General features: G+C 44.1%; 1 protein-coding gene across 7 annotated transcripts in view; it reads left to right on the top strand.

Annotated features, from left to right (window-relative positions):
- Ablim1 (actin binding LIM protein 1) overlaps positions 1–27,883 on the top strand; it is a 271,582-nt gene that overhangs the window by 151,915 nt on the left and 91,784 nt on the right. For all 7 annotated transcript variants that reach the window (XM_058581323.1, XM_058581322.1, XM_058581324.1 and 4 more), the window contains exons 3-6: positions 72–255; positions 4,416–4,525; positions 21,940–22,066; positions 23,407–23,500. In XM_058581323.1, the coding sequence (XP_058437306.1) occupies positions 72–255; positions 4,416–4,525; positions 21,940–22,066; positions 23,407–23,500 (515 nt within the window). The remainder of the gene's footprint in view (positions 1–71; positions 256–4,415; positions 4,526–21,939; positions 22,067–23,406; positions 23,501–27,883) is intronic.

Genomic DNA, 27,883 nt, shown 5'->3' with positions numbered 1-27,883 from the left:
GCATTCAGTTGAAGGCCACTGATGCCAGCACTTGCCAGATGATGACCAGATGTGAACTTGTCTTTCTGCAGTGTGTGGCTGTGACCTGGCCCAAGGGGGCTTCTTCATAAAGAACGGGGAGTACCTCTGCACCCTGGACTACCAGCGGATGTACGGGACACGCTGCCATGGCTGTGGGGAGTTCGTGGAGGGCGAGGTGGTGACTGCCCTGGGCAAGACCTACCATCCCAACTGCTTTGCTTGTACAATCTGCAAGTAAGTGATTATCTGCCCAAGTCTACAGCTTCCTCCAACAGAGAGACACTGGTTTTAGCCATTCAAGCTTGGGATGGCTCTTTTGGTCTTGAGTAGCACTTAGTTTTTAAATGTCTCTTTTTTAATATTCTCTTCCTGTTGTATTTTCAATCTTAGTCAAAAATGTGATTTGGTTTGGTTTGGGAAACTTTATACATGATGTCCTCTACAAAGTAACACGACATGACTTTAAGTGGCTTGAAACCAAGACTTCAGGCAGCTCCAAACATTTAGAATAATGAAAATATTGGAGGAAATGGACAACTGCTTAGAAGGAAAAAGCTTATTTGGAAGTATATGTTCTTTCACACATATGTTTGCATGTCTGGGTTTAAAATAGTCTCTTTATGGCTGATATTGGCAAACTATGGCCCACAGGCCAAATGAGGCCCAATGTCTGTTTTTGTAAATAAAGTTTTATTGGCACACAGCCACGCCCATTTGTTTGCATATCATCTGCAGCTGCTAAGGAGAGCTGTAGGCCTGTGACAGAGACCATGTGGTCCACAAAGCCTATAAGGACATTTAGAATCTTCTTTTAGGGAAAGGAGTTTGCCAACCCCTGCTGTCTAGGTATCTACCTTCCAAAGTTAAAACTTAACTGCACAAACCAGTTTGATTAAAATGATCAGTCTAAGAGAAGAAGGAAACTGTGAAATGTGAGTGGGAAATTTTGCTGTTGTGTTGTGAGGGAAACAGATCATAAAACTAAGATGGGTCTGACTCTCCTGACCAGGAGACTTGCTGACAAGGGGCAGCTACTGTGTGGGTCAGTTCCAGTTCAGTATTCCCATGTCCTCTGGCACCCAGCTCCCTCTCACTTGGCCTATCTGAAACTGCCATTCAGAGGTGGAGTTTTGTTTTGGTTTTCAGTGTTTCATGTTTCTAAGTCAGAGAGATGTCAACTCTGGAAGGGTAGATTTAATATTGCATAATCAACAAGATGATACATGACAGGTGAAATACTCTTAACAAAATTATTTAAGTAAGTTCATAGCAGTTAGCCCATTTCTTAATTACATATTTTAAAAATCATAATTAAGAAATTCTAGATTCATAATCTAATTATTTTCTGATTTAATCAAGAGTGAAACTCCATCCTGTCTCCTCCCTTTTCAGGCTGTGTCCCACGGCCTGGTCAAGGGTCCTGGGCTGACCATGGAGGAGACCCAGGTCCGAGCCCCTCTTCCTGGGTTGAGTTGAGATTTTTATGAATAGCTTTTCAAGGAAGTGGCCTCTGCTATAAAAGAAAGGGCTGTGCACTAGCTGAGAGAGATCCCCAAAGTCTGGCCAGTCACTATAATTTCTGGATTGGATAGGGCTGGGATCTCTTTAAAAACATCAATTTCTATCCTGCTTTTCTACTAAGACACACATAACAAATAGTAGTTTCTGGAGGGTTCCCAATGTGAAGTTACCCAGCCCCCTTGGTCCGGGTAAACTCTGAGGGCCCTTCTGTTCTTGATCATGAGAGATCATGGTCTTAAAATTGGTGTACTGATGGCCAGACATTTACCAATCAGAGCCCTGTCCCTGGACATGTGAGGCAGCAGAGATGTTGCTGTTGCTACAGGTTGAGTATCTCTTATCCAAAATTCTTGGGAGTAGAAGTGTTTTGGACATCAGATTTTTTTTTTTTGGAACATTTATATAGGTGATATCTTGGGGACCTAAGTCGAAACATGGAATTCATTTTTCGTATGCACCTACACAACATAGCCTCAAGGTAATTTTATACAACACTTTTAGTGCACCTGCATTTTGACTGTGGCCACAGGAGGATAGCTGTGGAATTTTCCACCATGGCATTTTATTGGCACTCAAAAATGTTTCAGATTTTGGAACATTTCGGATTTGTGGATTTAGGTTGCTCAGCCTGTATTATAGGGCTGTAGCCACTGCTGCTTCTAGATGATGATAACTCTACCTGAATTGAGGCCTCCTTTGGGTTCACAAGTTGTGTTCGTATACAATTTAACTGAACCCTGTTAGAAATTCTTTGAAGTCAATTTGGAATTAATGACCCTACTTTTGAGTGACTGAGTCTCAGAGTTTAAGGGACTTTTGTAGGTTAACAGTTGAAGGCTAAAATTTGAACTCAGGTTTTCTTCCTCGAAATCCAGTTCTCCTCCTACTACAAACATTCATTCAAATAACAGAAGGAAGTGAGCCCATATGATCAGAGGATGTAGGGAGAGAGGAAAGTATTGGAAAGAGTGCTACAAGTTACAAAACTTCAAGTTCAGAAGCCTGGCCACACATTGAACACTGGTCTCTGGGTTGTGCCATAGAGGATTCATGTCTAAAAAAGTAAAGTGTGGATGAGAAGGGGGCCTGGACTTGGGTGAGGTAAGCAAGGATCCTGGAGTGCAGGATGTAAAGGGGGCTTGTTCTGGGCATCTTGCGAGTGCTGGTCAACCCTGGAGAGTGGGCATTTCTCGACATGTTGAGCTACAGGTGCCTCGATTGCCTCTCCCCAGTCCTGGCCCTCCTCAGAGGCAGAAGAACCTGTGCTTGTTGAGTTGCTGTGTTGATGGGCCCTTAAGCCTCCTTACAGAATGGACTTGAGGCCTGTTCAGGTTTAACTTGTCAGTGTGAAGCCATAGACCCTCTGGCACCCACCAGAGCAGTGATTTTGCTTATTAAAGACAGAGTTAAGTGCTAAGTTGGTAGATGCCATCTGCACCTGTCTAGTCTCCATCACTGGTCAACCCAGGCAAGTCTCTTACCCTTTCTGGGGCTTATTCAGATGATGAAAAATGATAGCACCACAGCAGAGAGGGCCCCATCTCTTCTTAGGACTTTGAATAATATTTGAGGGTATACAAATATAAAGCCCATGCCAGGCATAGCGGCACACCTATAATCTCACCATCTCAGGAGGCTGAGGCAGGAGGATTGCAAGTTCAAAGCCAGCCTCAGCATCTTGGCAAAGGCCCTAAGCAACTCAGTGAGACCCTGTCTCTCTATATAAAATATAGAAAAGTGCTGGGGATGTTGCTCAGTGGTTAAGTGCCCCTGGGTTCAATCTCAGGTACATATTTAAAAAAATACACACACACACACACACACACACATACATATATTGCCCTTCTTGATTACTGGCACCAGACACATTTGTGGAGTTAAGACCAAGTTTACCTGTGCATATAGTCAATCACCAGCTGTTAGGTCACAGACAGGTGACTAAAAAGGGAGATAGCAGCCGAGAAAGTAAAAACTAATGTCAAGAAGCTCAGACTTGCTCTAAACAATTGCTTCTGACTCTGATTCATGATGTCTCGCTGTGAGTTTCACATTTCCTAATTGACAGGGTCACACATTTAAAAACTCATGTTGATGAAGATTGTTGGCCAATTGGCCAATTGCAAGTTAACAGAAATGGAAACTGTGTGTCATTTGTTAACTAATGACTTGTTTTTAAAGGCTGTCTCTTGGTGAACTGGGATGAGAAATGGTAACTGAAGAAGGTGGTATTTTGTGGCAATGTGCTATTATTGATGAATGTCTAATGTAAAAGGAAAGTGTCATTCTGAAAAGAAGCTACTATTAATTCTTAAACAGATATTTTCAGCCTGTCCTATTTCTCTTGGCTTATAAAGAACTGGGTCCCCAGGACTGTGCAATACTCCGATGTCCAGGAAGGACAAAATCTAACTCAGCATAGTTATCACAGCACTCTGGGTATGGTCCCATGGAACTGAAAGAGTTCATGCTTGGCCTATAACCAGTTCTGCTGGGGAGGGGCCCTGCACTTAGCTGGAATTCACGGTATTTAAAAGGTTTCTTGGTGAAGATTTTCCATTTGGAAATTTACTGTCCTGTGTGCCTGCTGGGTGACTTGTTGGGACATCCCTCCACTAAGGAGTGGAGGTAAATCATTCCGTTTTACTATCTAGTTGCCCATAAAAACCAGTGCCTTCTCTTTTCTACTCATAATGAGGTACATTTATTTGTTTGGACCATATCCAGCTGGCCGGCTTGGGCATGACTGCATTTCAGACATTTTTAGCTGATGCTCCTCCAGTAAATAAATTTGCACCAGAGGGCAAGTTGAAGACACAAGGAAGGGGAATGAAGTTTCTGAAGTAACCTTGAGGACTGTGTCTTTCTGTCTCTAGGCGCCCGTTTCCACCTGGAGATCGAGTCACGTTCAATGGGAGAGACTGCCTTTGTCAACTGTGTGCACAGCCGATGTCTTCCAGCCCCAGTGAAGCCACCTGCTCCGGCAGTAAGTGCTCTGGTGATCTGATGGCAGGAACACCTCTGTAGCTCAAGGGTGAGGGTGGCTTGGGAAGGTTCCTCTCTTCTTGAGAACCCCTGTTAGCTAGAGCCACGACCAGTGCTTTCTGGGACATTTTCCATTGATAAACGTGATGTTTGGTGAAGCCTCCACTTAAATCCAGGCCGGGGGAAGCAGCTCCAGTACTTCACAAAGACATAAATAGAGTTGGACATCAAACTGTCGTTTTTGACAGTCCATGAAAGAGAAATAATCATAAAACCTTGCACTGGAAATGCCCATCATGGAGGTTGAGATGGGAGAACATTTGGTGGCGATGTGCTGGAATAGCTATCTCCACTTGCCTAAGGTACTGATGCAGCCATTTCTGCTTACTCTTTTTTTTTTAAAGAGAGAGAGAGAGAGAGAGAAAATTTTTTAATATTTATTTTTTTTTAGTTCTCGGCATACACAACATCTTTGTTTGTATGTGGTGCTGAGGATCGAACCCGGGCCGTACGCATGCCAGGCGAGCGCGCTACCGCTTGAGCCACATCCCCAGCCCTCTGCTTACTCTTCAATAACCTTTATTTACCTCGAAGACTCTGACATTTGTTCATCTGAGAACTTGCTCAGTACCTACAACATGTGTTCTCTGAACAGAGATACGGAGGAGCAAAACCACCCCTCCCAGCTCAGGAGGCCTGCTTGCTCCTGAGAGCACATAGACAAATGCATACACAAAATATCTAATATGTGACGAAAATGAAAGTAGAAAATTAGAGCAGAGTCAAGGGACAGCATTTCTAATGGCCAATCAGACAAGGCCTCTTTCAAAAGGCAGCACTCAGGGCTTTGAAGGAAGTGTGGGAAGAAGGTATTTGACATACATCAGGAGAGTCATCATCATTTATGACAAGGGCTTGTCTTACCTGTAAGGATCCAAGGAGAACCAGTTTTCCTCTCCCTTCCCCAATATGGTGGCACATTGTACTTTTCTTCTATTATATTCATCCGAAATAACACTGGGTAGATCAGTTAATAACTTTTGTAAGTCAATGTATTCTGAACTCTGGGTACCAAGTTAGGAAGCTCTACATCATCTCTTTCCCGGGGCATTAGGAGTCTTTGAGAAACCTGGAATAATCCTCCTTCAACTCTGTGAATCTTAATATATAAGAATGAGATAAGTCATTGCCACTCAGAGGAATTTTGTGCAATTCACAACAATGATTCCAAATCTTCCTATTAAAGTGGAAGACATATACTTTTAAAAATAAGAATGTTCTTATCAAAGCATTTGCATGAGATTAGATTTTGACCATGGAAGGAAATCTATGTATTCCTTATTCCGGACACTACTGGATTCTGAGCATGTGATTTATGTGACCTGTGGATGAGTGACAGCAGCCTGGGCAGGACAATCACTACACAGCAAGGCAATACCCCGGCCCCTAGTGAGGTTTCAAGTCCTTTGCTTTTTACCCTGTCCTAAGCCCAAAGGAAGCAGTTAGCCCCAGGTTGTTGGGAAGGTGACCTGGGTGGAAATAGTCACCCCATTATTTAGGAGGGTTTACCATGAAAAATCATTACTAAAAACTTTGGAGGAATTCATCAGTCTAGTTAAGAAAAGGAGGTTTCTATGAGTCCTTGGATCTGACGACAGCCATAGCAGAGGGTCATGGCATACAGCCTGCAATAATAGGCATGGATGTGTCCTCAAAGTGTCCTTTGGTCCACTGTTTAGATAAGTGAGAAAATCAAGGCCCATGGATGTACTTGAGGTCACACAGCCATACAAAGATGCGGTAGGGTCAGATGCAGTTCTTTGGGCCCCTAAATTTTAACTATTTTGTGTCATCTAATACTCCAAATTATTTGGTTTAGGAAACAGAAGCAGATTCTTTTTAAAGACTTTCAGTCCTCTCAGGCTGTACGATTTGGAAGCATGTTCTCTACTCACAGCAACATCAGAATGATTATCTAATTTTTATTAAAATTTTGGGTTACATTTATAATTTCCATTTTTGTTGTTGTTGTTGTTGTGCTGGGGATTGAACCCAGGGCCTTGTGCATGCTAGGCAAGCACTCCAACAACTGAGCTATATCCCCAGCCCCTATAATTTCCATTTTTATGTGACACACATTTTATACACATAAAAATTAAAGTTAAGTAAAAAAAAATGTAATCAATCTCAAATTCATTGTATTTTCAATACAATATTTAACCATTCTTGCTTCTGTGCCAATGGCTGGGCCCAATCCTATTTCCCCCTTTCCTTCCAGTGGGTGCATTCCTATGCAACTGCTTTGGGTCAGAACGTTTTTATTTTTAAGAAGTACTTATCTATTTAGGTAAGTACTCAAAGCCATTTATAGGGTGTGTGGGTGTCTGTGAAGAAGAGAGCTCTTATATATGGATCCACACATGCAAAATGCCCCAGCGAGCCAGGCAGGCACACACATACTACAGCAACGGGAATTTGCAGCAAGTTTCTGAAATTCCTTGGCGCATATTAGAAAGCATTTGGTTGTTATTTGTGGTTCTCCAAGAATTACCCTATGCTTCCAAACCTACTCTGGTGTGACTTCAGTTCCTACTTTAAAAAAAAAAAAATGACTTTTGGTCTGGGGCTGTAGCTCAGTGATGGAGCGCTTTGCCTGGCACGTGTGAGGCTCTGGGTTCAACCCAAGCACCATATAAAAATAAATAAATAAATAAAATAAAGGTGTCCATCTACAACTAAAAAAAAAAATAGTTTTTTAAAAAATCAAATGACTTTTTAAACTTGGCAAAGGGCTTCCTACACAGAAGCAGAAAAACTGACCATATTTTTTTTAGTGTAAAACTCTTTTTGTGATAATGTTCACAGAGTCCATGAAATACATCAAAGGGATAAGAAAAGGGCCGAGATCCTCTTTTCCCTTTAAAATATTCTCTTTGGAAGTGAGTCTGCTCTTCTGAACCAGAATTATTCCACGTTATGTGGCCAGTTTCCCATAGTCACAGGATGTGAGGCAAAAACCACGAGAGGGGACAGAAGCGGGGCAGGGTGGGAAGCAGAAGCTGGGGCGGAGGCTGGGAGGAGAATTTGCACAAGATACTCTCCCTGTGAGCTCGCTGGAAAAAGCTCCCTCTTTGGCTGCTCTGTGGCCGCCATGTCTGTGTTGGTCTGTTTTAAGAAGACCACCCTGTGGAGGCCTCCTCAAAAAATTCTCCTAACATTTACCTCATGGTGTGCCAGCACTGTAGCACCAGTTTACACTATCAACTCATTTAATCCTCTCACACCCCTATAGGTTGGTACTAACTGTGCCTGTTCACAGATGAAGAAACAAAAGGTCATGGAGGTCAAGTAGTTTGCCCAAGGTCACATGGGCCCACACCCTAGCCATCTGGCTCCAGATGCCAGGCTCCCTCCCTGATGCTTATTTTACCATGTGGATGTCACTCTCTGATTCCCAAAGATGGGTGCTGAGCCTCAGAGCAGACATGATGGGTGTGTAGATGGTCTGAGTGTCCTGACCCCAAGGCTGTGTGTACTTTTCTACCTGTTGTCTCCCTGTTGTGTCAAAGTTGGTAAAAAGAAGCCCTCAGGAGGTTATTCCTAGAAACAAGTTGATTCAATAAAAGATTATTGCCACAAATTAGTTTAAATGGTTGCTGCGTCCAGCCCAATGCAATTCGATTCCATAAGCAACTGATGTGATCTCAAATGGAGGTGGTAGTGAAAGGTACCTCCTAGGGTTGTGGGGAGCATTAACTTTCTAGCGGATTCATACTGTTTAAAAAATATGCACAGAAGACATTACACTCTACCAGAAAGTCAAGTACAGTCCTCTGCAAATTAATTCTACCTCATTTTGGTATATTTTCCTGTACCTGAGGGACTGGATTCCCACAGGCTAAGGAGCAGCACAAACCTGTGTGGCACCCTAGTGCATATGGAATCGGGCTTGAATTGTCGTTTCCTCCATGGCTCCTGTCTATTTCAGGCACCTGAGCAGGAGTAGGCTGCTGTCTATGATCACCCTTTCCCTTTCCAAGGGTGTCTGACTAGCGTCTGATTGTGTGTGGGTTTGACGATTAACAGGGTGAACACCCCCACACAAATACATCCAAGCCTGTCTTTCTCCCTTGTCTCCTCTACACAGACCTCCATATATAGCATCATCATTATTCTGACTGCAGTTGGATCTCCCACAGGTATCAGGGCAACGGTGTAGTTGGACCAAATTTAAATCATTTCAGATAAAGAGTCACGTGCGTGTTTTCAAACAGGAGGAAGACATTTTCAATCATTTCACTTTTCTGTTTGGTGTACCAGCTCTTCCCAGTTGTAAGATAATTTTCATTTATCTGTAAATGAAACATCTCTCTCAAAACATCATTTTCAAGTTGAGTGGGAACTGTCTGCTGAAGCACCTAACCATAGGTGCAGCGAGGAAGCTCCCCCCTGGGCCAGATCCTAGCTTTCCCACTCACTAGCAGTGTCTACCTCTCTGTCCTCCTTTTTCTCATCTGTAAAATGGGATGGTCATAGGCACCTGCCTTGTACAATGAAGTGAGTAAATGCATGGAAGTGCTGGTCACTTACAGCTTAACAATACTAACAGTGACCTATTATTGAGGCATTGATTCCCTAATGTTTGTGACAGTCCCAGTCCCCACTTTTTGCACAACTGCTTTTTTCCTTTGCTGTTCATGATAGCTGCCTTTTAAAAACCAGTGGAGTCAGGAATGTATCCACACTTGAAGCCCATGGATTGCTGGAGTTTTGCTCGTGGTAATGGGTTTTATAGCTGGATCCTCAAAAAGAGATCTTCCCTTGTGGATATTAAGGAATGAAATGCTTCAAAGATTCAGGGCACATTGTCAGCACAGGTTAGTGTTCGTTGTTATTCTTTAAGGAAGTGGTGAGGGGAGAACCTAAGCTTAGACTCAGGGGCAGGGCCTGAGGGTTGAGGAAGTGGTTCACATTCCACACCTGCCTCACGTCCTGGTCGGGCCTCCTCCTCGCTGTGTAGCCTTGAGCAAGTTACTCAGTGTCTCAGAACCTCCAGGCCTTCATCCACAAACTGGAAAACGGCTACTTCCAGGGGTTGTCATGAGGACCAGCTGCAGTGCTCCTTGGAAGGACAGTCTGCCTGAGGGAACTTGAAGAAGCAGTGCAGGGGGACCCCAGGCTGCATTCTCTGCCCTGAGAAGTGAACCTGGAAGGACAGAGCTGGGGCCAGGTGTAGGAAGGCCTTGAGGAGTTTGGCAACATGGAGCTCCTAAGGATGGTTTTTAACCTAGAGAACAATATTCTAGAATGATCCATGGGGTGATGGTGATAGGGGGGTACAAAATAAAATATTTGGATCAGGGCTGGGAAGACACTGGTGATTATGGTACAGGTAACAGCTGTGAGAAAAGATGATCAGGGTAAATGAAAGGACCATGTTAAGGAAAGATCCAAGGTGCCATTCATTCATTCATCAAACACCTCACTGAACACCTACTAAGTTCCAGGCTCTGTTCTAGGCACCAGCTAAATTCTCACTCAGTTAACGTGTTACATTACTGTGACGCATTTCTCCAACTAAGACACCATGGGTACATGCGGACCGCATTTTAATTTTTTACATGAGTGGTCACCTCCACTCCCAAGAGAATGAATTCATTGAATATAAGGACCCTGTTGTCTTTCTTGTGCAAAGCCTACCACATAACATCCTAGATAAACATTCTGGAAATTGAACCAAAGCCTTCTCTACCTTGAAACGAACTCGCATCTCCTCTTTTAAAATGATAGGTTTTAAGTGTGGTTTTTTTTTTTTTTTTGTAAAACAACACAAACAGTACAGGAGGGTACAAAGAAAGATGAGGAGCATCTAAGTTCCATCACCAAGAGATCCCCTCTGAGCATTTTGGTGATCATTCTGGATATTTCCCTAAGTGCTATAGGTTTGTGTGTAATTGTGAATGTGTCCAATTTTATGCACATTTTTTCCCATAGCATTTTTTTCATGTACTTTTTCAAAAGTCATTCTTCCGAATGTCACACAAAAGGTTGAAAGCTTTGAATTTGCTTGTGCCCCTTGGCAAAAGGGCACCCAGTGTTCCCAGCAAACCTGTACCTTAAATGTCTCTTATGGCAGTAATAGTCATATACCCCTGTTCTTGGGACATTGATCTGTTCCACCAGGAGAGGAGCTACTAATGGCAAGACTTGTCCTTAGAGATCAGCACTGTGCACATGGTGAACACAGGAATGTTTGTTTTGTGTGTGAATTGAAAGCATGTCGGGAGAGCTTTTGAGGGAATAAATCTTTCTCCCAAGCCCCAGTGGTGGGGTCTGGCCCTCCTGAAGACGCCTTCGCAGTTTGGTACAGTAATACACAAGTACACAGGTGCATGAGAAGTGACCTAAACGGGCATATTTAAACTCACTTTTATTTTCCCATTTCACAAGGGTTTCCTCTTAGTCACAAGGAGAAATGGTCAGTAATTGCTTGAGATCAATTTGTTGATAACACAGTCACAAGTTTTTAAGAAAGTGGAGGTGTGAGGGAAAGTGTCCCCCAACTTTGTGGTGGACCAGGAGGTCACCTCTCCCAGTGTTTAGGGCACAGGCCTCTGGCCTGGTATGGTGGCTTCAGCTTTCTCTCCTGGGTGGGGAGGGGTGTTGGGAGAGTGGAATTCACAGAGTAGCCAAAGGTTCCTTCCAGAGGAGTGAGGTATGTTGCAAAGAGGGACTTTTATTCTCAGACTTCTCAGGCTGAAATCTTTAACAGAGAGCCCAGAGTGATGCCTCTTCTCACTTCACCTGAGTTTCTTCAGGTAAGAAAGGAAGAAAAGTCCCAGCTTTTCACAGGGAACAGGGACCCCTCACTGAAGCATTGGTTAAAAAGAGCTTTCAGTGAATAGAAAGCCAATGGCATTTGCGGTTTGCTGTTCTCATTTCAGTAGCTATGTGTCTTACATAATAACTAACTTATCAGTGAGGCTGGAATTTTAATGGTTGGAACAGCAGTCATTTTCCCAGGTGAATTTTAATTTTTAAATAGCAGTAAAAAGTCCCTAGCTGTTCAAAAGGATTGCTGTGTATCCCTATAGTTGTATATTCCTAGGGATTTTCCTTGAAAGCATATTTGAAAAATTGCTTATAGTAGTTGTGCCTAGGCACGGAGAGAGAGAAATGGGTAATGGAGGGAAGGAAAATGATTCTTGCTGTATGAAAACAATTTTTTTTAACCCTGTGTTTTTATCTATGTAAAACCAAAGTATCCCCAAAATGAAATAATGTTAATTTTACAAAGTGAAATGAAAGACCTATCCAGACTGAAGTCTCACTGTAGTCTGCCCTTGCTATGACCTTTAGTCATGTGTATTAAGTGATTGGTCACATGAGGAATGCACAAAAGCTGACATTCTACCCCCTTTTTATTCTTCCTGTCTTTGGAATAGAGTAAACGAACAGCTATTTGCTAATGAGTCCCGAATCTGAGAAGCTGACGTAGAATCAAGTATGGTTTCCTCTTTGGCAAGAACCCATGTGTGCCTAGTGACCATAGCCAGTTAAAGATTTATCATAAAACTCTTCACTAAGTTAAAGTTTATAACTAAATTAGGGAAATAGGCTCACAAGCAAACCTTCTGGGTATAATATTTTTTAATTGAGGTGAAATTCACAGAGCATGAAATTAACCATTTTAAAGCCACCATTTGGGGAGCCCTAGTGAATTCACAGCACTGTGTAGACACTACCTCTGTCTAGTCCCCAAACCTTCTCATCACCCTTAAAGAAAACACTGTCCCTGTTAAGCAATTATTCTCCATTCTGCTCTTCTTCCAGCTCCTGGCAACTTGCAATCTGCTTTCTGTGTGGATTTACCTATTTCCAGATATTTTATAGAAATGAAGTCATACAGCCTTTTGTATCTGGCTTCTAAATGTTTTCCAGGTTCCCACAGATTGCATTGTTTATCAGTACTTCCTTTTTCTGATGGCTAATATTGCAAAGTATGGCTCTATTGCCCATTCGTCTGTTAATGGGCATGCAGGTCATTTCCATCTTTGGCTCTCGAGTACAGTGCTGTGATGAAGACACACGAACAAATATTTGTCTACATATTTGTCTTTTGAGCCGTGGTACAGTTTTTAGAGAGGTTTGCTAAAGACTATCAAATCTTAAAAGCAATGGCTGCCAGTTTTCCAAACCTTTCCCAGGAATCTTTGCCTGGTAGTATGGCAGGCCATGGCCTGGGCACCATTGAATGGTGTCAGGTGATGGCAGGTAGCAGAGGCCACCCAGAGCACCCTCTCTTCTTGCTCCCTCTCCCCTTCTTGGTTCTTCTCTTTTCTACCCCTTTTCTTCCTCTGTTGCTGGCTTGAGCAATGACTCCATGGCCACTGCTCAGCCTGTTGGCAGAAATTTGCTCCCCAGTTCTCCAGACTCTCCAGAAAAAGTCTGTTCAGTAGTGCTGAGTTCACATGCTTTGCACCTCAGCCACGTTAACTCTGTCTTCCCTGCAGACATTTGTCCTTTGGAGGAGTGGCTTGGGGATCAAATGATGTTTGCAGGGCATGTCAGAGATTGTAAGCAGAAAGGAGGGCTCTGCAGGCCCACAGGGGCGCCCCAGTGTGTGCTCAGTGAGTGCTCCCTCGCCCTGTCCACTGAAGCCCTGCCCTGGACTTTTCACCCATGCAGGTTGAATGGGCTGGAGGTTGCCGTGTGACCATGCTATGATTAGGCTCTGTTTGGCTTTGTTTTGGCTTCCCACTTTCCTCCTGCCATACAGGTAGCATTTTTAGGCAGGAGAGAATCCTGTGTTCTTCTGATGATGCTGACATCATCAGAAACAGTGCTGAGCAGCCACATGAGACAGGTGAAGAAGGGACCAGAAAGCAACGATGTTCTCAGAGCCTATCCCCCACCAGCTGGCCTTTTGAAATCACCAGTTGGGTATTTTGAAGTTGAGAGTTTACTTATTTTATTTTTTTTTTAAGTGTTGGGCTTAGTTTGTTGTTTTTCTAGTTCTTTTTTTTTTTTAGAGAGAGAGAGAGAGAGAGAGAATTTTTAATATTTATTTTTTAGTTTTCTGTGGACACAACATCTTTGTTAGTATGTGGTGCTGAGGATCGAACCCGGGCCGCACGCATGCCAGGCGAGCGTGCTACCGCTTGAGCCACATCCCCAGCCCCGAGAGTTTACTTATTGAGGTGATGATTTATTCTGTATTTTTTAGTTCTAGTTCCAGAAACATGCATGTATGCACACACACATACACACACACATGAGTTCTCTTTGCTAGGATTTTCAACCTAGAAATTAGAGCAGGTGACAAAACAGTATTAATGTTTATGCTAATATTTTCTAATTTCACATCAAATAAAATCTTTATTACTTCCCCAAGAATATAGACATGTTACAATTTTTTTATTAATTGTCTGGGAAATGGAAGGATCTCTGTTCAAGAGATTTCATACGATATGTAAGGCAACAGATATTGACTTTAGGCAGACATCAAAGTTTTCAGCTCCTAACGGCTTTCAACAGCCTTTCCAAAATACATGTTTTACTTAGTTGATAGGTAAATGTAAATACTATCTGGCACTGACTGTGTGTAAGATACCCACATCATTCATGCTGGTCCAAGCAGGCCATGAGAAATGAGTCTTCCTAGGCTCATCAGAACGGTTCAACAGGTCCAGTCCTGAGTGCAGGGACAGGTTTCGTGCTGTTTAGAGTCATCCTTCAGTGGTAATTAGCAGAAAATTCAGACTCTCAACTCTAATGCTTTGTATGAGTCTGAGTGGGTACAAGTCCACAATAGGCTTTCTTCTGTTTCTTAGGTGTTTTGTGGAAATGCCTAGCAATGCTAAGCTGGGGATTCCTGCCTAATAAATTCTTGATGACTTGGGAGAGAGGGATTCCTGGTCATGAATATAGGAAAGAAACACGCCTAACACGAAAGGGGAAAGCTTTTTGACCTTGAATCTATGACACTCCCAACAGCATTCTTTGGGCATTGGCTTCAGGGATTAGAATTCGAAGTTGGAAAGATGTAAATGGTCTATATTTATGAAATCTCTGGCTAAAGTTTCTACCACTTCACAAGCACATATGATATGGAGAAAGACAGGAGGGAGTTTCAGAGACTAGATTTTAGAGGACTTAGAGGGTGGCTGCTGCCAGGCCTGCCTTCGCCTGTCCTGATGAGGGTGATGGTCTGTCGCTGTCATGGCCCAGGAAGTCCTGTTTGTTGTGCGGTGTTGTTTTCCAAAGACAACAAGAAGCTCCACTTAAAATAGTGCATCAGAGGCCACCCTGGCTTGCCATGTTTCCACCATGGCCATCAAGACAGCAAAGCGAGCAACCAACCTCAGCAGGGACAGAGGTGACTGTGGAAAGTCTGTCTCAAGGTCAGGTCTTTTCATAAATCACTCTGGGCCACTTTTAGCATCTGAGATGTCAATCATTTATAGCACTGAGACCCCCCCTTTTCACAGAGTGGGAACACTTTGCACCTAGGATTTGTCTTCTGATCTCATATTGCTTTTCTGGGCAGCCTAGAAATTCAGAAGTTAAAAGAACAGAACAACAAAAATTACTCTTGAAAAGTGCTCAGCCTAACAAGTTTGCAGTTTCTCATTCTGTTTTGGATTTTTTTTTTTGGGGGGGGGTACTGGGCATTGAACCCATTGTACATAATAGGCATGTGTTCTCTCCCACTGAGTGGCACCTCAGCCCAGCTCCCTTCTTTCTTATGTTGATCCCATACTCATGGTATTTGCCATGACATGCTAAAAAAGAAAACTGGGGACTCATTGCAGTGACTTGGTTCAAATAAAAAGCATGGACTGTGCCCTGTCAACATTTGTCAACTCATAGTTGTCTAATTTGGGACCTGGCAACATTCTACAGCCCAGATGAAGATGAAGATCAACATTCAACAATATCTACTTGCTAGACCAAACTCTCATCCCTAATAATGGCCTTTATGATCAAAAGAAGATTTTCAAATACCCTAATCTTTTCTACCTTAATGATGTTAAAACTGTAGGCCATGCTAAACAAAGTAAGCCAATCCCCCAAAACCAAAGGTGAATGTTTTATCTGATATGTGGATGCTAATTCACAATAATGTGTGGAGACACTAGGGAAGAACAGAGTTACCTTAGATTAGGTAGAGGGCAGTGGAGGCAGGTGATACGGGGATAGGAAGGATAGTAGAATGAAACAGACATTATTATTTTATGTATATATATGACTGCATGACTGATATGATTCTGTAATATGAACAATCAGAAAAATGAGAAATTATATCCCATCTTATGTAGGATATATCAAGGTACATAAATGAGTTCTACTGTCATATATAATTGAAACAAATTTAAAAAATAAAAAAACTATAGGCCAACTCTTATTTTTAAAATAACATAAGAAAAGTCTGTTTTTTGTTTGTTTTTTAGCTCTATGTCACCCACTCAAGGGCCTCTGAAGGCCAGGTTGGCAACTTAGATGCTGTGTTTAGTTCAAGCATGAGAGCAGATGGCAATGATACTTAGACTCTCTGGAGGGGTGGGAAGGACCTTATAAAGTGGGCAGTCACTTTGGGCCACCTCATAGTCATTCCCATGAAGGAGACTACGTGGTAAAGGCTGAGGTAACCTGTAGAAGGCTAGGGTCAAAGGCAACTTGGTCACCTAACAGCATCTGTCCTGTATTCTGGTTACTCTCCTGCTCCCCCACTCCCTTCTTTGGGACAGAGCAAATATTCTTTCACATCCTGTCTTTATCATTTTATCTCACAAGATTGGGAAATCCATGTTCTATAAGAACATTTGGATGGCAAGATAAGATGTCCTTAAATCAGGACCTCAATAAATCAAACCCTGGAATTTAGACTCTGAGATTGGCCAGGGTAAAGTGCCTCTAGTTAGCAGCCCATTAGAAGGATATTTTATAAGGTCTCCAAAGTCTTATTCCACTTTCTATTAATAGCACCCTAAGTCTGAAATGATTTGTTACTATTTATTTTTCATCCATGTGTATGGCCATGAATTTATGTGATAATTTTGTTTTGGACAAATACTACTTCTGTTTTTCTTTTAATTGTAATAAAGGATTCTGGGGAAAGCTTGAATTTTCTGGTATGTATCTGGGCAACAGTTTCAATACTGAAAGTTGATTTTTTTAAAGAATTCTTATTTTAGAAACTTTCACAAGAAAGAAAGGGCATGTTCTGACTGTCTCAAAATCCCAATAGATATTTTATGGTATCTTAGTATCACAACAAGCACTGACCAGTGGCGCTTCCCTTGAGACTTTGTTTTCACTTTGGGTGCTTAGAACTGAACCCCAGCTCATGCTAAGCATGTTCCCTACCATTGAGCTATATGCTCATGATTTTTTTTTCTTCCCAGCAATATGGATGGGACCCAGGGCTTTACACATACAAGGCAAGTCCTCTACCACCAAACCACTCAGCCCCTAGTCCCCATCTTTGGAAGTTGGAATACTCATCACTGTTGTCTTCGGCTCTGATGCCTTTGCCAAAAATTCTGCAACGCTGGAAACGGTCCCATTCCATATTCTGGAGGCTTTGATCCTTGATGGACAGATGCTCTGAATGGCTGTTACCACTTTTGTGAATGACTGAGCATGTCCGAAGCATGCAGACCTGGGAAGGCTGAGATGGGTGGAAACTGAGCCATCACATGTTTGTTCTTCTTGTGGCTCCATGTCCCCAGTCTTCCTTTCCAAAAGGCATCTTTGCAGAAAAAAGACATCTTTTTGTCCCTTACCATCCTGAATGGGGAATTCTAGGAAGGCAGAAAATCATTCTCAAGGAGAACATAGGTGTCCAGGTTGACAGGACCTTAAGTGCACTTAAGAGAAAACCTCTCCTCTTAGCTTGGGAACAACACCCTCCTTCCAAGAGCCATATGTCCCTTTCTTTAGCTCAAATACTTTTGAAACCCAGGTGTCCATGGGCCTCTGCCAAAAAGTATTAGAAAGATTAAGGCAGACAGGCAGGATTCTTATTAATAATGATATTTATGGCCTTTGATCAAAATGATAAAAATATGGAACCAGGTGTGTACTTGGATGTGAGTTGAACTTGAACATAAGTAGCCAAATCCCTACTTTGCTCTGGCTTTGATGCCAAGAGTAGGGCTTGAGGCAAAGAGTTTAAGGCTATTTTGTTGTTATTGTTGTTGTTGTTTTTCCTTTTTTTCCAGAACACTGGCTGTCACTAGTGGATTCTGTTTCCCTGATGCTGCTCCACATTCACCTATTTCTGACTTTGACAGTAATTCCAGTGCCAATCACCAGCTTTCTATATTTATCAGCAGCTGCTTCAGTGATGTGGAAACAATTTTCTCAACAGCTGAAAAACATGCAGATAGAGAGTAGGACGTTTTGTTCTTTATAAAGGAGCTCAATTGGAGCGAGCACGGAAGAAGTGAACCATCCAGTGCGCTCTTTATCTCTCCATCTTTTATACTTTGCCCAGTAGGACTTCAGGCTGCTCCAAGGAAAGCTGTGGCTTTGTCCAGAGGGAATGGGCAACCTTGGTGGAATACTCTGGAAAACTGGGACCAGCTGACGCGGGTGGTTTTCTCTTATCTAGGAGGCAGTCTTTATTGATTTGCTTGTGTCATAAAGTTTGGGATGGAGGAAGCTTTGCCCCAACCTCCTCTTCCAGCCCAGCTTGGCTGGCTGGTTTTAAGCATTCATTACTGTATGAATATTTCTCTATTAAGCATCATCCAAATGTCTGCCTTTGATAATGGGCAGGACTCAGAGAGTCTGAGTGGTATAGACACCACCTGTAAGGTCAAGGGCTTCTTGTCTGCAAGGCGTTTTGACTAGGATTGGTATCATGTTCACAGAGCCCTTCCTGATCCATAGCAGCCCTCAGGAAAGAATATCTTGGTGGTCCTTGTTCTCCAATTGTTCTTCTTGCATAGCTCCGGAATGTCTGGGTGCCAAGGTGCTTGACTAGAGTCAGGAAGCAGGGGAAGACCTGTTGAGTACATGTGTAGTACCAAGCCTTGTGCTTGCGAAGCACTTTACAGTGATGATCTCGCTGCTTCTTCCCAGCAAGTAGCTGCTATTGTCAGCATTTTGCAGATGAAGAAATGACAGTTCAGAGGGAGTGAATGACCCAAGTCTTCCCACACCAAAGCCCAAGCCCTAATCCAGCAGCCATCTCCCTGGACTTCTCTGCTCATGTAGGTGGAGACCTCAAACCGCTCTCCCAGCCTTGCTGAATCCAACAGCCTTCATTTGTAGAGCTGGAAAAATATCTCTCAAGTTTATTTCTTCCTTAAAAAATTCTGTTACATGGCATTTTTCTTAGTATTTAAATCTTCGCTGCCACCTAGTGGGAATTATCTAATGAGATGCGTAAAAAAAAATTCAATTCAATTGAACTAAAACTGTTTCATCTAGGAAGAGGCAAAATTATGGAGATAGTAAGAAGTTCAGTGGTTGCCGGGGAAGGTGGGAGGAAGGGGCAAGTAGGCGGTGCACAGTATGTATAGGTGAAATTATTCTATATGATGCTATAATACTATATATGAATCACAAACTTGTCTAAACAGAATGTCCAGAATGCTAAGGTCAACTGTGGGCTCTGGGTGATAATCATGTGTCAGTATATGCTCTGCAGTGATAACAAGTGTACCATTCTGGTGGGGGGGGGGGCAAGTTTATGGTGGCAAGTGGAATATAGGAAATCTCTATACCTTCTGCTGCTCAGTTTTTCTGTGAACCTAAAACTGCTCTGAAAAGTCTATTTCTTTATTAATCATCAATTCATTCTAAGTCTATACTGTGCTCCTACTCTTCAAAAAAAAATTTTTTTTTTGGTACCAGGGATTGAACTCAGGGGCACTCAACCACTGATCCACATCCCCAGTCCTTTTTTATTTTATTTATTTATTTTTATGTGGTGCTGAGGATTGAACCCAGGGCCTTGCACATGCGAGACAAGCTCTCTACTGCTGAGCCATAGCCCCAGCCCCTCAATTTTGTATTTAGAGACAGGGTCTCACTGAGTTGCTTAGTGCCTTGCTTTTGCTGAGGCTGACTTTGAACTCTTGATCCTCCTGCCTCAGCCTCCTGAGCCACTTGGATTACTGATGCAGACCACTGTGCCCAGTGAAAATTGTATTTTTAAATAAATATTGTGGCCTTCCATTTTTTCTTGATAATAAACTGCCAGATGTGAGATTCCTTTATATTTTTGATGAGATATGGGGATACACATAAACTGTACTTTAAAAAAATACTTAGATTTTGTGTAATATACGCTCAGTTTGTAACAGGCTGTGCTCTAAGAAATTCTATCTATAATACTCAGAATTGACATTTTTAACCTCATGCTTTTTTTGTTGTTGTTTTTAATATTCTCATGGTTAAAAAACAATTTGTGTATCACAGAAGATGTGAAGTAAAGTCAGGTCCCTCTCCACAGAGGGAAGTTTCTTAAGAAGGTCTTGCTTTTTTCCCATGCATGTTCTATTCTGGGTAAGCATGCAGACTCTTTACTATTTTTCTATGCATGAGCTTATGCCATGAGCACTATTGTACAGATTGCTTTCCTCACTTGATCTATTTTGGAAGTCCCACATCTACACATACTACACATAAACCTACCTCATTCTTTTTTTTTGGTACCAGGGATTGAACTCAGGGGCACTCAACCACTGAGCCACATCCCCAGCCCTATATTCTATTTTTATTTAGAGACAGGGTCTCACTGAGTTGTTTAGTGCCTCACTTTTTGCTGAGACTGGCTTTGAACTCTTGATCCTCCTGCCTCAGCCTGCCAAGCCGCTAGGATTATAGGCATGGGCCACCACACCAGGCTAAACCTACCTCATTCATTCTAGCAGCACTTAATATTCCATTGTTGGTTGTGCTCTGATTAATTTAGTAGGTCCCTCATTGATGTCAATATAGACTATAATTCAATTTTTGTTACAAAATGCTATAGGGAACACACACAGGCAAATACACACACTCTTGCAAAAATATGTTTAGAATAAAATCTTAGACCTGAAGTTTCTGGGTCTCAAACAATGTTAACACTATGCTACAAGATCACCAGACACACACCTGAGATTAAAAAAAAAAACAAAAAAAAAAAACTTAACTCACTGCAGCTGGGAGAGATGAATTGTGCACTATGGTTGGAGTTTGAAGAGAAAGACTTGCGCTGGGTACCTACAGCGAGATTCCAGGGAGCAGGAGCAGGGCTGGGATGGGTGTTGTCAAGAATCAGGAGCAGGTGGGTGCTGGGGTATCCTGAATTTCTCCAGGAGAGTCTCAAATTGGGCTGGAGGCATCTTTGGTAAAGGAGCAGCAGTCACAGCTGTGGTCAGAAGAGGGGGTTGTTTAATCACTTTGTGCACTGAGGAGCCTGGTCTCGGTCTCGTTCCAAATGTGGCCACTAGTGGCCTTGCTGGGTCCCTCTATGGGTCCTGTATGTAAGTGGGGACATCATGGACAATTGCTGGCAGTTGTTTTCTCGGGTACATGGATTTAGACTGTGTGTACCCATTTACATTCTTCTGTTTTTTTTTTAAACACTTCCCTAACCCAATGAAGTATTTCATAATCAAAATAATAATGGCAGCTATAATAATAGCAAATGTTTATAGGGCCATTTTGAATGTGGCAACCATTGAATCCTCATCAGAGACTTGAGGTGGGTGCCAGTAGCATCTCCACTTTCCTATCAGGAAACAAGGCTTCAAAAGGCAAGTGACTTGCCTGGTCACGTAGACAAGCATCGGAGCTGGGTGCAGGACCAGGCTCTCCAACTCCAGCGCCCACACTCTGCATTCTCCTCTCTGCTTTTCGGGAACCTGCCAAGGATGAGTTAAAGCTAAGGAATTAAGAGTCATTTAATCGATGATCACGAATCATTGAGAGGCTGGTTTAGGTTGTTAAGGAAGTAGTCTCCCATTTACAAAAGTGAGAGCTAAGGGCCGCGTGCCAGGAATCCATACGCCATGTTGGATGAGGCAACCAACCTGCTGTGTGCTCAGCTACTCCCTTGTGCTCTCAATCACTAAAGGCCTGTGAGGGCTCTCTTCAAATCACAGCCAAGACACTATAATTAAATATTCTGTGGTCCAGCTGGAGCTCAGAGGGTACTTAACCCCCCAGGAAATAAAACAGATGAAGGATCTCATCCACTTGGATCCACAGAGTTTCCAGCAGCTGCCTTACTGTAAGAGGTTGGGTCCTGTGAGGTGTCCTGGGGAAGATTATGTGCAGGGAAAGAAAATGGAATAATATGGTGTTTACCTGCCTAGCAACAGGGTTGAGGGGTGTATGCTGGGGTCCAGAAGCCTGCATGCTTGGCTTTGGCAAAGGAAATGCGTGGTAACCACTGGCTATGCTCTCTTCTAGACTGCGCTGGCTGCGGAAGAGACATCAAGAATGGGCAGGCGCTGTTGGCGCTAGACAAGCAGTGGCACTTGGGGTGCTTCAAATGCAAGTCCTGCGGGAAGGTCCTCACTGGGGAGTACATCAGCAAGTAAGACTGGGCTGGAGGTGTGCGGGTCCTTGGAGTGGGGATGGGCCATTGTGGGTGCTATGCAGACCCTGCCAGGGGCCTCTCCTCCTCAGACCAAATGAAGTACATTCACATCCCATAATTGTTATGAACTTTTTGCTGTAAAACTTTAAGAAATAATTTTGTTATTTTACCATAATCTGGCTGCTATAAACTAAATGACTATCAATTGTCTAATCATTCCAAAGCTGACGTAATAGTACACCCTATGTCATAACCAATTAAGCTTCTAATAATTTCCCTTTTTTCTTTTTTGTCCTATGTGGAACTAGTAAGACTTTCTCCTTCCCCTTTGAGCTTATGTGTAGACTCCCCCAAAGCACATGCAGCCTAGGCACTGGGCTCCTTAGACCAGTGTCAAACCAGCCCAGGAAGCCTGTTCATTTTGAGTCAGAGGTCTTGTGGATGATCGCTAGGGATGAGGAAGTAAGTGGAGTGTGGGTGGTGGCAGCTTTTAATGCACTCTGCAATGACAGAACTTGCCATTCTGTATCTTTATATGCCCTTTAAAAATTTCCCCACCCACATGAAATCACCCATTCAGAAAAATTAATGAATTTAGTTGAAAAAATATAGTGAAACAAAAAAGCAGCTGTGTTCTTTTACCTTGGAAATCTAGTTTCACAGTGGACCTGAGTTCAAGCAGAAACACCCTCATTAGAATAAAGAATTCCAGGGTTGATGGTGGTGGTCAGCCAAGGAAGACCAGAGAAGAGTCGAGCTTCTAAACTGACATGGCAGGCTGGGCACCTCGGCTCTCTAGAGGGTGCTTTTTCACTCTCTCATGCTAGATCAAGCTGAAAGTGACATGTTTATTATGCTCTGAGGTTCATGGAAAGGGTCCTGGGTTCTCGGGCCTCCTGAGAGCTGAGGAAACGGAATCTGGAGGTTGCTGGCGGGGGGGCTCTGTCAGGCCTGTGAGCCCAAGGAAGGGGTGTGGGGAGAGAAGGTGCACCTGGGTCCCCACAGAGGCAGACAAGCACTGAGCTCACCTCTGAAGCTGATCTGGGCTGCCAGTGAAAGGGCAGGATCCTGGTTAGTTCTGAAACCATCCGGGAACCAGCAGCGGGGGTGGGCCTCCTTCTGTGTGGCCTGGAGATCGGCAGCTTTCCCTTCTGTGACATTGGTCGTGTCTGGCCAGGTCTCCAGGCATGTGAAAGCTGGGTGAGGCATAAACAAGTTCTGGTAAGTTCTACCCCCGTTCTGTGGAGAGGGCTCAGGGAAAGGTGATTTCAGTGTCCTCTTCCATCTGTGGCTCTGGTCACCTCTTCTTGGGAGCTGAACACACTGTTGTCTTGCAGGGATGGCGCTCCATACTGTGAAAAGGACTACCAGGGGCTCTTTGGTGTGAAATGTGAAGCTTGTCAACAGTTTATCACAGGGAAAGTCCTGGAGGTAAGTGACAGAAGAGCTCCCCTCAAAGCCCCCGCCATTTCCTCACCGTCCTCAGAAACATTAGAGAAAGCCTCCTTTTCTCTTTGCCTTCACCTCTGACGGAAGAAAAGTAGTTGGGGGTGACTGTCAGAGAATCCATGGGCGGTGCTGTCCTTGAGGACAATTTCTACCAAATGCTCATTGGAAAATTGGAATGATGGAGAATTTGAAAGGGGGGGGGGAAGAATGATAAAGACTGTTGAAATGAAAAAGACTCTTTTTATTTTTGGAAGTTAGAAGAGGAAGAGGGTGTTAGAGTCATGTGGGTACATATGTATATCTGTGTGTGTGTGTGTGTGTGTGTGTGTGTGTAAGTATACAGACCCAGGAAGCAGAGGTTCAGAATCAGGGCTAAGAAAGGGTGGGTGAGAGTTGAAGGTGTTGACTTCCCCACCCTTAGAAACCCACATCCTGTGTGACCCAGAGTAACCTGTGGCTGGGGCTAAGCTGAAGTCTGTTAAGTTCAGGTGTGACTGCTTTGACCCGTCCAGCTGAGTTCCTGTGTTCTCGGCAGTTGCTCACCAGTGTCTGCCTATGGGCTGAGCCAGGCTCCTCCTGGGCCAACACACGGGCTTCTGGGCCAGAGTTCAGAGGCAGTCACTGCCCCACTTCTCACAGGCCTGTGGGGCGTCAACCAGGTCCAATGGAAAAGTCAAGATCACCTCCCGTGTCACCCATATTCCAGGGTGCAGAATGTGTGCTGAGTGGGGCTGGGTTAGGAAGCCCAGCAGCTGGCAGGAGGACGGACTGGTCCTGCAGCCTGTCACCTCCTCCTTCAGCACCAGGGCCCTGAATCCAGCTAACCATCTCCAAACTTCCCAGTAGGGTGTATTTCAGAGACACAGGACACATATCCATGGAGCCCCTGAGGTGTTTCTGGGCTGCTGTCTCCTGATTGTTCACTTTAATGTGTTTGATTTTAGGACAAATGAATGTCACCTCAAATTTAAAAAAAAAAAAATGGCTGAGAAGAGTGCAGAGAAGGGGGGCAAGTGAGACTTCTGTAGAAGTCAGGGCCCAGAAGTCAGTGCAGGAGTGCCTGTGAGACTGGACCCCCATACCCATACCTGGTGAGGTGGGAGGAGGACTCACAGCCTCTCCACTGAAACTTAATGCTTGGCCCAAGGACATTTTGAGACTAGGGCTTTGGTTTAAGAGGAGGAACATGCCCTGCAAGGCTATTGGAGAAGGTGCTGTAACCCACCTTACTGAAGTCCAAGTGGTCCTATCACAGTCAATACTCAAAGTGGAGTGATTGGTCCCCCCCTGAGTCCCTCTCTCATCTGTCTGTAGAGCCCCAGAGAGCTCATCTAAGGAGATGCTTAAGTGGGGCCTTACCAAATCTCCCTTGGGGTTCCCAAGTTTAGTCTCCTGTGTAAGACTGAATAAACCTGTTGAGTTGGGAGCAACTGGGAAATTTCATTTTAAAAGAACAATAATAAAACAATTTCCCAGATGTTCAGCCTTAGGAAGGGGCAAGAAGACCCCGAGTAGCACGGTGCCTGAATTTGAGACCGCCATGTTTGTAGAGAGCACAGATCAAGTCAGCCATCTCTAATCCACACATGGATCTGTGTTCCCCAGAAGGAGTTGGGGCCAAAGGGCTGGGTGTGTGTATCTGTGTGTGTTGTTTGCTTTCAGAGTTAATTCAACAGCTGTGGGAAGGAGCATCTAAAATAAAGTTAGATCCAAGAACATGACATTTTGAAGAAATCTCTGCTGACTCTGTTGTCTCCCTCGAGGCCCAAGTAGTACAGTGTTTACTGGGGCTGCAGAGGCCTCTTCCCAAATTGGCTTCGGGTTCCTTCACTGGAACCTGCTTTGTGGGGTTTAAGGCTTGGAGACTTTCCTAAATGCCTTCAGAGTCTGGCCGTTTGGGAGCAGTTTGCACGTTCAGGCTGAGACTCAGGGTCCACCCAGCAGGCGCTGCTCGGATGGGCGTGTGATCTAGAACAACGTCCTGCAGAGTTAGCACACCACCATGTGACTTCTTGTGAGTCAGCTGGGTTTGGTCACTGAGAGATCAGAGGCAGGGCGGGGTGGGGGGGATGCAGGATTAGTGTCCACACACTCCACTTCCCTCCATGTCTTGTTCTCTGACCCGGTTGTTGGTGAACCACTGTGATTGTGAATCAGTTGTAAATACCGCGGACCTTGTTTGTGTCTTTTTCATTTATTTTATCCACAGAGATGATCAGTTTTTCAGTTTCTGGTGTTTGCTGAAATGATGATGGCTTAAAACAGCAGGAATTTATTCTGAGTCCTGGAGTCTAGACATCCAAAATCAAGGTGCCATAGGGTCACACAGTCTCCGAAGGGCTAGAAAGGACCCTTCCTTGCTTCCTCCAGCTTCTGGTGGCTCGTGGCATCCCTTGGCTTGTGGCTGGATCCTCCACTCTTACCTCCATCCTCACATGGCTGCTTCTCTGTGTCACCTCTGCTGTGTCATCTCCTCTGCCTTCTTCTAGAAGGACACTTGTTACTGGACGGAGGGCTCACCCTGACCACCCAGCATGACTACTACTCAAGATCTTTAGCTTAATCTCATTTGTAAAGACCCTTTTCCTAAGTACATTAGCACTCTCAGGTCCCAGAGATTTGGTGTAGACACATCTTTTAGGGAAAAAGGGTCACCATTCAACCTTTCCACCTAAGTGTCAGCGCTGGGAGGCCTGAGCTCAGCTTCACTTTTAGTTGAACACTCACTAAGGATCAGGGGCACACTAGAGCCCCTCTGGGTGTGGTTTCACTGAAGGTCCACTGGCCACCTGAGGAAGCTGAGAAGGGGAAAGGGCACAGGGCCTTGATGGGGAGAGAGCTCCTGGCCTGAGCTGTGTCTCTGATTCTAAGTACTTTTGGCAGGTCCTGCAGCTTCTTTGGGCCAGTCTTCATCCACAGGTAGAGGGACTGGCATGTGACTTTTGAAGCTCCATCCTGCTCTCATCTCTGTTACTCCTTCATAGCGGTAAAGCCCACACATCTTGTCATCCTGGAGAGCTGGGGGGCCTGAGGATCATGTGGCTTCGTGAGAAGGGCTTCCCAGTGCTGGGAACCAGAGATCTGCACTTGGCCCTGGAACTCAACGGCTGGGGGACCTTGGTTAATTCTCTCAACTTCCTTGAGCCTCCATTTTCTTTTCCTTGATCACAAATATTAAAATATACATGTTCATCCAGGACTTGGGCTACTTGACTCCTAAAGTCTCTTTGATTCTGCGGATCTGAGTTTTTAGTTTTCCTTGTCTTGTGTTTAAGGCTCAGAGCCAATTATTCTTTTTCTTTTTGGAGATATTTTCTGGAAACTGATCTCTAACACCCAGCAGCTAGCCTGCACTCAGATTTTAGCTTTATCATCATTTGCTTTCAGTTTTGTTTTCAGTAGCAAGATTCTCTTTTAGGGAGATCTTGCTATAAATGGCACTTCTTTAAAAGATTTTGCTAATTAATCTATAAATTCAGGAGCATTCTGAAGTTGTTTATACCTTAATTAAGAAGTCCAGAAACAAATTAGTATGAGATACTTGCTGATAGCCTCCTTTCTCCATCCCTTCTTTGAACGCTTTGAAAAAAAACCTTCCCTCCCCTTCCTTCTCCCTACTTCCCTTCTCCCATCTCCCTTCTGCTTGAAAAACTAAGTGTGACTTCAGATTAAGTCACAGATGTCAGTGGACATGGGGGCATCCCTTTGGTACAAATTTCCTTGTCTTTGGTGGATGGCCCTAGGTGACCCTTTACTCCAGCAGATTTCCTTCCCAGGTACAGACTGTTACCTGCAGCTTCCCAAAGAAAGAAACAGCAACAAATAGATGCAGAATGAAGGCAGGAAGGAAAAAAGAAGTTAAATGGAAAACCAAAGTCTTAAGAGTAAAGGGAAAGGGTCTGCACCCCTTCCCCAAGTGTGGGGTGCTCTTCCAAGCAGCCTGAGGGTGGCTTGGCTTTCTCCGCCTCTCCTGATCTCTTGCACAATCCCCATCCCCCAGGGGCCCTATGTCACCTGCACTCCTCATTCTTTCAAGATGAATGCCCCCACCCATTGTCCCCTCTGCAGAGTGGTGTCCCCCTGAGCAGCTGCAGGCTGTCTTTTCTGTCTCTTCTGGAAGGACGAGGACAAAGGGCAGTTGAAGTGTCTGCCTTCTGACCAAGAGGAGTGAAGGGGACTCTGCTTTCCTTCCTGGGTCTCAGGGCCTTTCCCTTTCTCTCTTCCCAACCCTCCGCATCTGGTCTTTCCAGAAGGGCTGGCCCTGCCTGTCTTTGTGGTGGGGTGTTTCCTTCGGGCCCTGAGCTCTCTGGGGAGGAATGTGTGCTGGTGCCCATTCTCCTGCCTACCCCTCCCATCCCTCAAATG

The sequence above is a fragment of the Marmota monax genome, unplaced genomic scaffold, assembly GCF_021218885.2.
Source record: "Marmota monax isolate L192 unplaced genomic scaffold, Marmota_monax_Labrador192_F-V1.1 WCK01_AAM20220418_F8-fsc00004, whole genome shotgun sequence".
In the NCBI taxonomy this organism is placed as follows: domain Eukaryota; kingdom Metazoa; phylum Chordata; class Mammalia; order Rodentia; family Sciuridae; genus Marmota; species Marmota monax.
The sequence above is the reverse complement of the archived record's forward strand: the minus strand, read 5'-3'. Positions and strand labels throughout refer to the sequence as shown.